Source organism: Vanellus vanellus, assembly GCF_965231255.1.
Source record: "Vanellus vanellus genome assembly, chromosome: Z".
Classification (NCBI taxonomy): domain Eukaryota; kingdom Metazoa; phylum Chordata; class Aves; order Charadriiformes; family Charadriidae; genus Vanellus; species Vanellus vanellus.
The window spans coordinates 53,073,346-53,086,626 of record NC_138908.1 but is presented as its reverse complement, the minus strand read 5'-3'; the positions used below and the strand labels follow the sequence as shown (position 1 = coordinate 53,086,626).

At 41.1% G+C, this 13,281-nt stretch overlaps 1 protein-coding gene across 1 annotated transcript in view; it reads right to left on the bottom strand.

The window, feature by feature from the left end:
* FREM1 (FRAS1 related extracellular matrix 1) overlaps positions 1-13,281 on the bottom strand; it is a gene marked incomplete at both ends in the record, with an annotated part of 61,481 nt that overhangs the window by 19,276 nt on the left and 28,924 nt on the right. The window contains 6 exons of the mRNA XM_082497719.1: positions 293-494; positions 1,789-2,203; positions 6,731-6,995; positions 7,749-7,944; positions 9,309-9,450; positions 12,753-12,897. Of these exons, the coding sequence (XP_082353845.1) occupies positions 293-494; positions 1,789-2,203; positions 6,731-6,995; positions 7,749-7,944; positions 9,309-9,450; positions 12,753-12,897 (1,365 nt within the window). The remainder of the gene's footprint in view (positions 1-292; positions 495-1,788; positions 2,204-6,730; positions 6,996-7,748; positions 7,945-9,308; positions 9,451-12,752; positions 12,898-13,281) is intronic.

Below are 13,281 nucleotides of genomic sequence, written 5' to 3'. Positions count from 1 at the left end.
TCCCATGTGACCTGTTTATCAAATGGCCAAGTTCAATATTCTTTTTTTTTTTTTCTTGACACAAAAAATAGTTTCTCAACAGCAGCTATTAACAATCATCTCAATCACTTCTTTGAGGATTCATGATGAACATGAGACTCGGGTTTTAGTGTAAAAGCCTTCTTACTATAGTCAAAGCTTGCCCAAAGTTTACTAAGAAATTGTGGGTTCTCTATCAAGCAAACATTAACAGGATAGGTTTTGGAATCTGGTCCAGTATGTCCCAAAATACAGAGATTATGGAAGACATCACCTGTTGTTATATTTTCCAGGTAGCCATAATGAGGACCTCGTAAAATCTTAAAAAATATTTTGTCGTCTTCTGTGTCAGGGTCAGATACCTTCAGGGACCTGGCAGTAATATAGATCCCATAATTGCCATTCTTCAGCAGTTCCACATCAGAAAAACAACGGAGATGGATGATTTTTGGTGCCTTTTTGTCCAAATGATCCACCTAAACCAAAGTTAGAAAAATGTATATTCATTTTACAACATCAGGATATCCTTTGTCCTACTTTTGCTAAAAGCACAGTAACCTGCTCAGGGTGGCACTAGCCACTTCGACTCACAGTCTGCTCCAGAAGTCTGATCTCCGGTTAAGTACTACTTCTCATGAGTGGTTTCCAGGCCCAGATTGCCCAGTTGCTTGCTGCATGCGGCAGGATACAGCACACACTGGGGAGGGCAACATAAATTCTGTGTACCTCTGCCCTGTTGTCCCACACTCCCCATAGCCCTTCTCCTTTTTGATGTACTTTTCTTACAGCAAATGAAAACTCCAGCAAAGGTTTCTCTCACCTTTGTTTTACAATAACAAGCATGGAAACCTAAGGATTATGGTAATCACAGTCATAGACCTGGCCAGTGGTTCTCAAACCTGTGCCACCTTTCACAACTTCTGATGAATCTTCTAGCACCCAGCAATGGTGGTTGCTGTTTTCATATCTCATTTTCTGTAGAACTGGCACTCCTCGCTCATCACGTAACTTCAAACTTTGTCATCAGGCAAAGTTAGGAGCCTCTTTTAGTATCAGTGTTTTGAAACATATGTAATTTTGACATACAATGCAACCAGGCCTATTCCGCATACTGAAACACGCCGGATACATACAAGAAGTCGTAACAAAGGTGTCTGAGCCTATGACACAGTGGGAAGAAATTGAAAATGAGGGAAACAGGAAGTGACTAGAAAGATCCTAGTAAAGGAAGGAACAATCAGAGCAGGCATCTTTTAAGACTCCCAGAAGGAAGACAGGCTGTCCAGTTGTGGGAGGGAAGTGGCTGTAATTCAAGGTTCATGTGACATGAAGCTCGGCAGTCATCCTAGTATCCCGCACATGCAAATCAGTGGGTCAGGTACGAAGTGGGAAAGCTGAGCAGCAGGATGTTCATTCCTCCCTATAACTGGGCTCAACATTAGGGTTGAGGTTTTTACGTAAAATATTTTAGCAAGTATAAGTGCTTAAGTATATACTTGCTTATATTTATATAAGCAGGATGTCTTTCTTCTCTTAAATACAGTCTCTGTCTTTGCACTTTATAAAATTCTTTGCCTGAATAATACGTTGTGGCAAGTAGTTAATTCTTCAGGTTAATTATTCGTGGAACATAGAAAGCAAGTATTTTAGCTGATAAATACCTCAGTGAAATCACAAACTGCAGCAAACACCAGTTCTCATCAAAATCACTACATTTTCCACCTTATCATGCTATATACTTCTTTTAAGTAGGCCTGTGGTCACACTTGCCTGAATGGTGAACGCCACTGGCTCGCTCTGCACCCTCCCATTCACGATGAAGCCTTGATTAGTCCTGTCTGTTGCAACAAATGTAAATCTGTCAATCTGGGAATCCCCACCTCCGTGCTTGTACGCAACATCCCTGTTGTCCACATCTTGCTGGGTGAAATTGTTCTGCAGTAGCACAGCCCCTCGATAATAGAGATGACCATACTGGGGGAGCTGAGCCAAGAGGAAGGTGAGGTTTTCTTTGGCAGTGTCTGGGTCTGAAAGCTGCAGGACATCAGGAGAAAGGAGTGCCATAGCGCCTTCCACTAATCTTAACCCTGTGTTCCTAGATAGTGTGGGCAAAGCTTGGTCGACTGCCTCCAAGGAGATCTTGAATGTTCCATGCTTAGTCCTCAGTCCATTGCTGATGATGAATCTGGCAAAGAGAGGCAAGGTAGTCTTCAGCATGTGTTCTGGGTTCACCATGTACTGAAATGAAATGATAATACACACCTTTACTACAGGACTTGCCTGTGTTGATACTGCAAAAGTAGCAGAGATGGTTTGAACTCAAACCCAGGCTGTGGGTGGGGTGGATATATATATTAAAAACCTGAAAACAGATGGCCAGGTGGAATGGCAAGAGTTACAATGCATCTGCAGGAATCTGACTAGAGGCCAGAAGAATGACTTTAAGGATGTACCCATCAGTCTCAGCAGTCATAAGAGAGCTGGTCTAATCTTCTAGCTCAGATATAGATGGAGCGGATCTATAATGATGGGCTGGCTGGGGGCCTTATTGCACCCTCTGGCATACATACAGAGGTTTGTCCTCATCCTTAAGTGTATTTTCACTTGGTTACCTGGTAGTGCCAACTGCCTGTGAAAGTGCTGGTTTTGCCTACAACTTGCAGAGAAAAAAAGTGTGTAAAGTGCATGTTCTGCCTGTACAATGTTTTTTTTCTGTTTGCTGTTACAAGCCTTTTGTACCCAATTGGCCCCAAACTATCAAAAAAAGCAGGCTGGAAAAAAGATACATCCTCATCTCACTTTATGGGTTTGTTTAGGCACTAATTGTATCGTTAAATTTCTGTATATTCAGAGGAACTGATTTATGCATCTTCACAAAACTCGAGTAAGATTTCACTGAAATACTAAGGTTCTGTGGGAGATACTGAACAGAACTACACAAGTTGCGAGGGGAATTTTAAAAATGTAGATGTCCATACCATGTATTTATCAAAGGCCCAGATCTACAAAGTTCTTATTCCATGCTGGGAATTTCTCTTAATAGCGGCACAGTTTCTTATTGTTCTCTTCCAAGCAGTAATATTTCTTTAGGTATACTAAAGATGTGATTATGCTCTACAGTTAATTTTCCTTTCCTAAACAAGAGAAAGAAAGGTGCCCAAGGCTGGATAGAAAATCTATTGGAAGCCTACCAGCTGGGTATGTGCTTTTGCCTTACAAACAACAGCATGTTCTGCAGAAATTTATTATCAAATTTAGTGGTGGATAAAAATAAAAAGAAAACCAATCTTTTAGCCTTCAAAATTCATCCTGGCTTTCATTGCCAAGATTATTACTTAAGTAATTTTTCTGAAAGCAATTACATTGCACACTTTCAAGCTCGTAACAAAACCTTTTGAGTTTTGAGTTTATAGGAAACTAAAAATTACCTTGAAAATGTCTCACGATCCTTCATGTCCCATCACCATATAGTACATAAGAGTCACCTTTCTTTCTGCAGGAAGGTGACTGGTTATGTTGTACATGCAAAAGCAGCATCTTGGAGAGTGGTTTTCACCCAGGTTAGTTCTGCCTGTGCCAGAAGGTTGCTCGGGGTAGACTATGCGCATTCCCTGACCTTTCTTTTTCTCCCAGCCTCCAATGCCCAATGCTTTGAATGCACATACAGCTACACTTCATCTTGTGGGGTACAGTATCATGGGATGGTTGTTTCAGACAATACGAGGGCCAGCATAGCTGGCTGCTTTCCTCCTAGCATGCTTCTGCCATACATAAGTGAAATGGGGACTGGTTGATGCTTAGATTATCTGCCTCCTCTTGCTCTCTTGACTGCAGACCTCAGAGAAATATTTTAATAATTACAGGGTCAGAACCTGGCCTGTTGTTGCATGCCTTGAACGTAAGTGACTTTCAGTAGGTCATGGAGTAGCGTACTGTGTCACACAGACTGTCCATCTAAAACTCCTCACTGCCTTCACCAACGCTGGATGATTAGGGCTTGATCAACTTGTAAGCTGGCAGTATGCCATGAAACAGATGGGAATGAGCATGGGCAGACCAGGGACTATATAGCAGTTAGAAATATGTTTACTGAGGATGGTATTCCCAGCTGGGAACCTACAGACATCTGTCTGCACTGACCTAATGCTAGTGTGCCAATGGTAAAAGGGTTGTGCTATTAGTATCTAGCTGAAATCAAATACAGAACTCGAATAATGATTATAAATACTATGCTAAGGAAAAAAAAAAGTCAAAACATGTTCAGTCAAGACCTTATCTATCTCTCAAAAGGTCTGGAAAATTGCAGCAGAAGTGAGTTTCCTCTGGTTCTTTTGATGGCTGTAAAATCATTTGGATGATGTGTCAAACAATACTTAAGTGAAAGACTTAGATAATTCAGTTCATGAAACTGAAGATTTGTCCAGTCTTCTACAGAATACCAGATAGTAGCAAAGCTCCTGGTTATATATATCAGACTGAAGTTTACGATGCAAATGTTGTATGCCATTTGATTTCACAGTTGATGAAGCTGCCTGTGTCCAAGACGTTCTTTTCTTCTGCACTTTGGGAGATTTTGGTTGCTGTTTATTTCTGGTTTATGGCTGTTTCATCTTTCCTTTAGGAATGGAGAGCAGCCAATATTCTCCTCACTCTGATGAAATTTAGGGGACAACTCTCAGGCACAGTTAGGAGGACATGTTGCATGGTTTGATTTCACCATTACCAACATTTCGTGCTTTCTGCAGTTTGATGGCAACAGAGTTGGCTGTAGGACCTACCATCTGTCATGGCATTTAGAAGATAAAAATGGAATCATAAATAGTGCCAGCTCATTACAAAATCGAGCCAGCGTGTCAAAATGGAGGACATTAGCATGTTCTTTTAGTATCCTGCTGCCAGCATGTGATGTCAGGTTGCTAATCACTTGAAGTCATCTGTCCAAACAAGCACTGCCAAATCTTTCTTCCAGGCCAGCAGCACCAAACAATGCAGGCAAATTTATGTCTGAAGGAAGTACTTCAGTGGAAAGTAAAAATCTGATCAGTTAATCCCCCCCCATAATTACCCATATAATTAATGTAACCATTCCTTGTTTAAATAATAATAATATGCTGCCACAATATTTATACGTCTACACAAAACCAAATTCTTTTCCAAATGATAACAACAAGGAACACCAATTATTGTGATTAAAACAGTTATTGAATATCAATATTTGTTAAAGCATCATAACCTTACTCTTATAAGGCTGATTTTCTAGTTTTGTTCTAAGCTGTTGGCGTAAACAGGAGACATTGGATATATCCACATCCACGGTTTCCCTGGAATTGTTTGGTCTGCTTTCATTAGCATGGTATAGAAGTCACACTGATGCAAGCCACTCCTACACTGCCCAACCCGGGGTTGGCATGACCGCAACTTTACTTGTCTAAGCTAATCCTAGTTTTGGTCATAGTGTTTCACAATCGAGAAACAAAAAGCCAGAGAATATTTGTTCGCTTTTTCTGTTATGACTTCAAATGGGCTAGACAAATCTCCTAACTATAATTTCCACACATTGAATTTAATGGCAGGGATAGTTTAAAATATTTCAACTGAGGAAAATCCCAAAATTACTTTAGGTTTGTGTGTAGATAATGTCACCTGGGCTGTACCAGGGTCACAGGGCTGTTGATTTGATGTCTTCATGCCGCACTTGCTTGACTTCCCTGCAAAAAAGTTCTCAAACTGGCTGAGTCAACATGTCCTTGAATCTTCATCATGCATAATGGAAAATGCCATTGAGATCAAGAATCTATTCTTAAGAGAGTGTAAAAAGGGGTCTTTTCTGAATTGCGACTCTTAGGAACTAAATCTTTCATTTTTCTTAGTCACAAATGAAAAAACAATAAGCTTTTATTTTTTGTGTGGAAATTTTAATTTTAGAGAAAGTCAATTTTCTGTCAAAAGATGTTTTCAGAGGAAAATACCAATGCTAGCAAGAAGTTAGCACTCTTTGTTTAAAAACATTTTCATTATTTCTGAGCTTTTTTTCCCCTGAATTTGCTTTCTTTTACAAAACTGTCCCCAAGACCTTGAGCAACAATACATCTACTCTGTATTTACCTGATGATAACTCATTACTTCATTCCACTCTATAACCAAGGGAGGTTCATTTACAAACAAAACAAGGAAATACTCTAGGAGTGCACTGAGTCTAAGCTGGTCTAAGGTGAAGGAAAACTTAAATATCAGTAGGCTGATGAACTGGTAGGTAACCAGGTTTACCCCCAAAACCCAATTGTCTGGACAAATTTCTGAGCTATTGTGATCTTGGAATAGGTAAGTGGACTGGTTTTCAGAAACCAGTTCAAGAAAACAAAGGAAAATTCCACAAAGTATGTTCTTAGTCTTTCTCCCCTGTTAAATCCTAACAGCTGTGTATGTTTGGGTGCTGTAACAATATTGACGCTAGTATCATTGAGTAAATGTGGCTCTGGCTACAGGTTCAGCATCAATTAGAAAATGCATTTATTACCAAAGCAGTCACAACTATGTGTATTATAGTAGAAATATCTTTGCTACATAAATATTGAGAACTCCCACAGAGCTTCCACCTCTTTTTAATAATTTGTTTTGAGTTTTTTGCTTTGTTTTGTGTTGTGTTACGGATTTTTTTTATACCCAAGAAATCCAAGGGGAAAAGTTTCAGGGGTGAGGTGTTATGCCTTACCTGAATGTATCTTCATGAACAACTGCCTTAGTGTTGTGAACATAGCAGACTATCTGTCTTGCTACATCCATTTGACTGAAGCTCGTAATGGGGATGCCAGGATAGCTGACATACTCTATTTGCCCGTACTGGGGTGGGGAGGTTATCACGTAGAGGAGCTCCTCTGGCTTGTCAGTACCATCCAATGCAAGGAGGACATTGGTTGTAATGTAGCCCCGATCCCCTTTTGGCACGCTAAGAGGTTTTCTGAAAACAGCAATGTCTCCTGCAGGGTAGACAATACAACACTATCATAGTCATATTGAATCGTAAGTTGATCTCTTATGCATTCTTTCACCACATGCAAGCCATCACCAGCAGAAAAATCTTGGGAGTATAGGATTATTTTAGGGAAATTCAGGCTGGAAGGGACTTCAGGATGTCTCTAGTCTAACCTTCTGTTCAAAGCAGTGTCAGCCATGAGATCAGGCATAACCATGTTGCTCAGGGCTTTATCGCATCATGACTTGAAAACTGCCAATGATGGAGACAGCACGGCCTCTCTGGACCTTGTTCCAATCTTAGCAGTGTTAGGTTAACTTGGTCTAATGTACGTTTCTAACAGGGATGCAACAAAGGAAGAGAGACTGTAAGACTAGGGCATAAATCTGGGAGTGTTCTTGACCAGTGTTTTGCCTACTTTATTACATTCTTGCCATTTTTCTACACCTTAATTTACTCAGACAGAAAGCTAGTTTCAGAAGGATATTTTCAACTCTGTTTGAAAAGTAGCTGGGAGTCCTGGGAGGTAAAGTGCAAGGTGCAACACATTGCCTTAGGCAGAGCCTTTTCAAATCCCAGGACCACTTCACCAGCAGGCTCTGGCCAGCAGTGAAATCCAAGCAGACAGACTTTTGGGGTCTACAAGGAGACTTGCCAAGGACCCACATAGTGCTCAGGGAAAGATCAGGAGATGTGCTCAGATCACCTTTGTTTCAGAAACAGGTGGTGTAAAAAGTCAAGTTTGGCGGATCTTTACCCTTTTCCATGTCCTTGATATTTATGTAGAAGTCCACAGCTGGGGATCTGTTGTACCCATCCCACAGATAAAATGTGAAGCTGTCTTGGTTCTTGGATCCTATAGCTCCTGTATGGACGTATCTCACAAGGTTCATATCCAGTTCTTCCTGAGTGCACTTCATTCCAGTTTGGAGGGTCATCCAGCCTTTGCCTACCTAGAAAGAATAAACGTTCTTCACTAAACAGATACTCTCCCATGCATCCTCCCCAGTTAATCGTGTTTGTTTGCAGTTATGCAAACTGTTACTTGCAGCTGCCTGGCTTCCCTTCTCAGCTATAGACTCTTTCCTTATAGTATGTTTTGAAGGGCAGTAAATAGCTGGAGTTGTTCCCAAGCAACTATAAAGTGGTCATTAATAAAATGGATTAAATGGAGTTTAGCCACATTTACTCCAGGAAATACATTTCTGCTCACTTCTCAATGAGACACCAAGAAGATGAAAATTAAATGGTTCCTGACCCAGCTTATGTTTTCTATTTCTTAATTTCACAAAGCTGCTCTTGGTTCTATCTGAAACCAGACCTAAAAGGATATAAAAAATGAACCTATGGTGAAGTTCAGGGAAGCACAGAAGTTTAGAGCCCCAGACAAAAATGTAAATTGCCCAATAAAATTTCCTGCTTTTCAGAAGGTAGCATAGTACTCCATACTGGACTGATCTGTGTATTTGACATTTAGCCTGCAGTAACAGTGTCACTGACTTTGAAGCAAAGGTCATCAAAGACAGAGAGCTCGAGCACATGTGGGTACCCTATACGTTCAAACCGTCAGACTCCAGCCAGTAGCTGTCTCTCGCCTCAGTGTGTGTGGAATCCCTTTAACTCACAAGTCTCATATGATCCACAGATTTTTGCAGGGATGCAGCATCAAAATACTTTCCAGGCTCACGGGTCTTAGAAACTCATTTTTTTTCTATTATATATGCATTCAATTAAAAAGGGGGATCTTTTCTGTCTTTTTTCCTGTGGCTTATCTTTGGTCAATAGACGTCGTCTTTCCTTCCATTTCTAATCTTCTGCCTTTCCTCTTGCTATATCCTTTTCCATCTTCTTCTTTTTTCCCTTCCTTCCCTCCATACTTTTCTTCCAACTCATGATTTATTGCTCACTCATTCACACACACCTCCCTCCATTCTTTCTGAACCCTGAAGTAGCTAAAGTAATGGCTTACTTGTTACATTTTTTTGATCAAGGGCTCCCCCCACCCCTCCCCAAAGCTTTGATGCTTGATTTTCCCCCTCCATGCACTGATTCTCCCAGCATTTCTCTCCATTGTCACCTCAGACTATCTGCCATGCTTTTCACCCTCCTTCTCCTGTTGAGGATCTGGCCTTTAGTGTCAAAGCCTCTGGGACACCACCATTGTTTGGTTCAAACACTCTTTCCACAGTTAAACTGGTCACAGCTGTTTACTTCAAAACATGATAGACATTTGGGAGAAAAGGAAGATGAACTTCATTCTAACCTAAAGAGAGACTTCTTTGCATGCCTGTTTTTTGTTGGAAGTACAAAGACTAACCTTGAGCTGAAGCTGACCATTTTCTGGGAGTCTTTCAAATAAGTAGTAAATTCTCTCCCTGGGGGTATCTTTATCTTCCGCTGACAGAACAGCACTGGAAATGATTCGAGTTTCACCCATGTTCACCTCTATATCACCCTTCCTGCAAAAATTAAAAGTCATGCATTGATGCGATAAAAGAAAAGTAACCTTTCTAACATGTAATTTCTCTGCCAGGAATATGGATTATCCAGATTCTGACAGAAATGACAACTGCAGAAAGAATGGAATAAAGGTGCCTATTTCAGTTCAAAATAGAAAAAAAAGCAAACCAGCTTCTCCTTACAACGGTGAAAAACAACAAGGCAGATACCTACAACATCCTGGGATTTACTATGTCTGTCTTCTTCCCCTGGGCCCTATTCCACTTACCTTCATTCAATTTATAAGAGGACAATGTAAACCAATAGGCTGTATTATATGTTACTGCTACTATAGACCATAGTAATACTGGCTCTAATGAACTGATTCACTGAGAAAAGACTGCCTTTCAAATGGCTATTCTGTCACTGCTAACCTTATCTTTAAGAGACACTACAACGACCTAACTGGCTTCTTCTCTATGCTCCCCATTGCAGAATATTCCTGGGTTCTTGATTCAGATGAGTAGGTTAAGGCCACCTTTTCCTTGGTAGAAATGGCCATCAGTAGCCACAAGTAAAATTTGAGGCAGCTCTGTCGAAAAAAATCTTACATAGTTTGAAATTCATGCAGAGTCTTGCTCCAGGATGATTCTCAGACTGTGTCTCCTCCATTTTTGTTCTCAGCTAGTAACCATCCTCCAGTTTGCCTCTGCACACCCTACTTCATCATTTTGCTGTTAGCTGCCTTACATTTTCAGCATGTGGCACCCAAACAGTATTATTAGACTGTACAAAAGTTTCAAGGAGGTTGGAGGGAATTCAGCATATTCAGTCACCCCGGGGATGGGAACTCCTCAAGCTAATCTGCCACAGAGCAAGTTGGGAAAGGACAGACTCCTTAGGCATTTGGGTACCTAAACTCTGGCTGTCCACAACTGAGCATGTGCAAACCATGCTGTTTCAAAGGCCAAATACAGGTAGATTTTTACAAGAATTGCTAAAGACACATTCTTCATGTAACAGCCCTTTTCTTTGCCAAGCTGCAAGTGCCTGCTCCAAAGCAGAGTGACAACTGAGATTTCCAAAGAAATAGTTGTCACAGTTACTTAAGGATTTCATAGAATACATTTCTTGTTCTCAGAAAGAGTGGAGATTTTTTTCCTGAAGTTTCATATTCAAACTGATATGGGCATGAAGCATAGAAATTTCGTGTTTGGCAAAATGAGAAGCAAAGAAAATGGAGTCATATGACAAAGTATATCAAGTCATATTAATGACACATCAAGCAACCTTAATGATTTGCTCATACCAGCAATAATCATGCTGGGACTATGCAAACAGAAAGACCAGGTGTCTGACCCAAAGACTGTATGAGCTAGGAAGAGAAGATTCAAACAAAAAAATAAATTATGATAAACATGTTTAGCTACATGCTGAATGCTGTCTAATCCCAACTCATTTTTCTGTGTAGCTGTTACTTGGTTAAGTCCTTCTAGCACCCACACATCTTATCTTGAGAAGAAGCTTTCAAGGGGAATGCATGAAGTCCTTATATTCTCCAAGGGCACTCCGCGCTACAGGACACAATCCAAGAGGTGACAGATTGGGTTTTTGGCAATCCCTGTGAATAAACACCACTGTTTGCCAGCCAAAAACATCCCATCCCAGATTCTTTAGTCTGTTGACCATAGCTAATGGAGATGAGAACTGAAACTCACTGGGGGGGAAAGGTACCCCCAGATTAAAAGGTGAGAAAAAGCTTACAGGTATTGTCGGATGTCCGCCCATAAAATACTGCAGTGGCACAAGGAAGATCCTACCCCACAGCAAGGATGTGGTGACTGAATACAGCAGTTAAACCACTTCAATGCCAAACTGAACATGTTTCCTTAAAGTGCTACTGGTTAACCACTCGCAGCATACTGCATCCCAGTGGAAGAGTAACAAGCAAGAAGCAGTAACTTCTTATAATGAAATAGCTGTTTTGCAAGTAGATGGCTCACTATGTGCTACTGTTCACCACAGGAATGCCAAATGGTGAGACCTAACATCACCAGACAAGGCAGCAACAGTTTCTGGATCCAGCTGGGCAAAGCTAAAAACAAGTGATGCCTTGCACTCCATCACCTTCCTTCAGAGAGAAAGGGTGGAAAATGACATAGCAATCTTTACCTTGTGAGGAACAAATAGGCAATTATCAGTAATTATCAGTACATGGTATGAATACATAAACTATACCCTTTATTCTAACTAGAAATGGACTCTCTTGTTAGCATTATGTGGTCCTTGATTATCTTTGAACTAAAAAGCTAACATTTGTTAATGCAGGAAGCTCTACATGATAAAACAAAACATTCCAAATTCTCTGCAATGGGAAACGTAGGTCTGATCTGAAGTTAGGCCAAATATCCTCAGGGATCAGAAATTCCCACTTTAGTGGCAGCCTGCTTAGCGGGCTGTGAGTCATTTCTGAAATGCAAACTTTACAGGTTCGGAGTGATACCCCCAAAGCCTCTGGGCCCCCAGCTACCCATCTGCCTGCCTGGAGATGGAAAGCAGCCAGGAGGGCAGAGGCCCAGATGCTCTGTGGCAGGTCGTCCGCTAAAAAATGGGGATCCCAAGGGACGCGCTCCTTGTTAAAATGTCCAGGAGGTCTGGCGCTCTCACAGCCAGCTGCCTATCTGGAAATGGTTTGCCAGGCCATTTCTGACCATGTTTAATTCATTTATAACTCCAAGTTTTGGACTCTAAGGGAAGTCTGCATGTACCTTTTCAGAAGTTGAATTATGGCTGAGCAATAGAGATTTTTTTAATAGAAAAGAGCATCATTAAGCTGAAAGGCTTTCCCCTGTGAGGCAAGGAGGCATCAACCTTGTGGATTCTCTCATGCCAAAATTCAGAGTTGCTTTCAGAGAGTTGCCAAAAGCAGGTAGTTGCCCCAGGAAAGAAGAAAGCAAAATGACTGCAGTCTATACCATGGTGGACAGTGGCCAGCAGAGGTGAGGTGTGTAAAGATCAGTGTTCTCTGGCAAACATCTTGAAGTAAGTTGTGAAAGACAAAACAAGCATGTTCCCCCCCAACCCACCTTCTTTTTCTCTATTCTTTTAATGTTGAGGAACATTAAAGCATGCCCTACTTTCACTAAAAATGGTTTTGTTAAACAGGCTGATAGAGACCCACGTGGAAACATCTGTATTGAAGTTAGTCTGTGACTAGTTATGTCATCCTCTCCCCAGCAGTCACCAATTTGCTGTTGTGATCACTTTTGGATCATTTTGTCTGAACTCATCACGCTATTGGAGACAGGAACATGTGGCTTACTTGCTCAGCACTGGTTTCTCATCATTAACTGGAATGACCTTTACTGAAATGGTTCTGAGGACTTTATGTTTCCCATCTGATAGCTGGATTTTGAAGCTGTCAGTGAGGTTTTCCGAATTGTCATGCATGTACATCAGCTTCATTCCTACAGAAGGGGTGGGGGGAAGAAATATAAGAGAAAGAGAGAGGGAGAGAGAGAGAGAGAGGAATTGAAAGAACATATAAATCTGACTCCTGCAAAATCTCTCATGTCATTTCACTGTGCTTCCACCACCCTTCTTCCATCTCCCCTCCCCATATGCCCTGGTCACAGGAAGCTTGTTTCAGCTACCAGAAGATGAGCTCAGTAAGCTGCTGCTGTTCATTAACCTAACAACATGCTATTGACTCCAGCCTGACCTGAGTAAGGAGTGACTCTTTTCACAAAATTGTCTCTGTCAGTCTGAAAAAGGCACATTTCTTCTACTCTCCTCACTCCAATTCATTTTAACAGGGACCATATAAAGGGTGAGAGTATCAGGCAACGCTT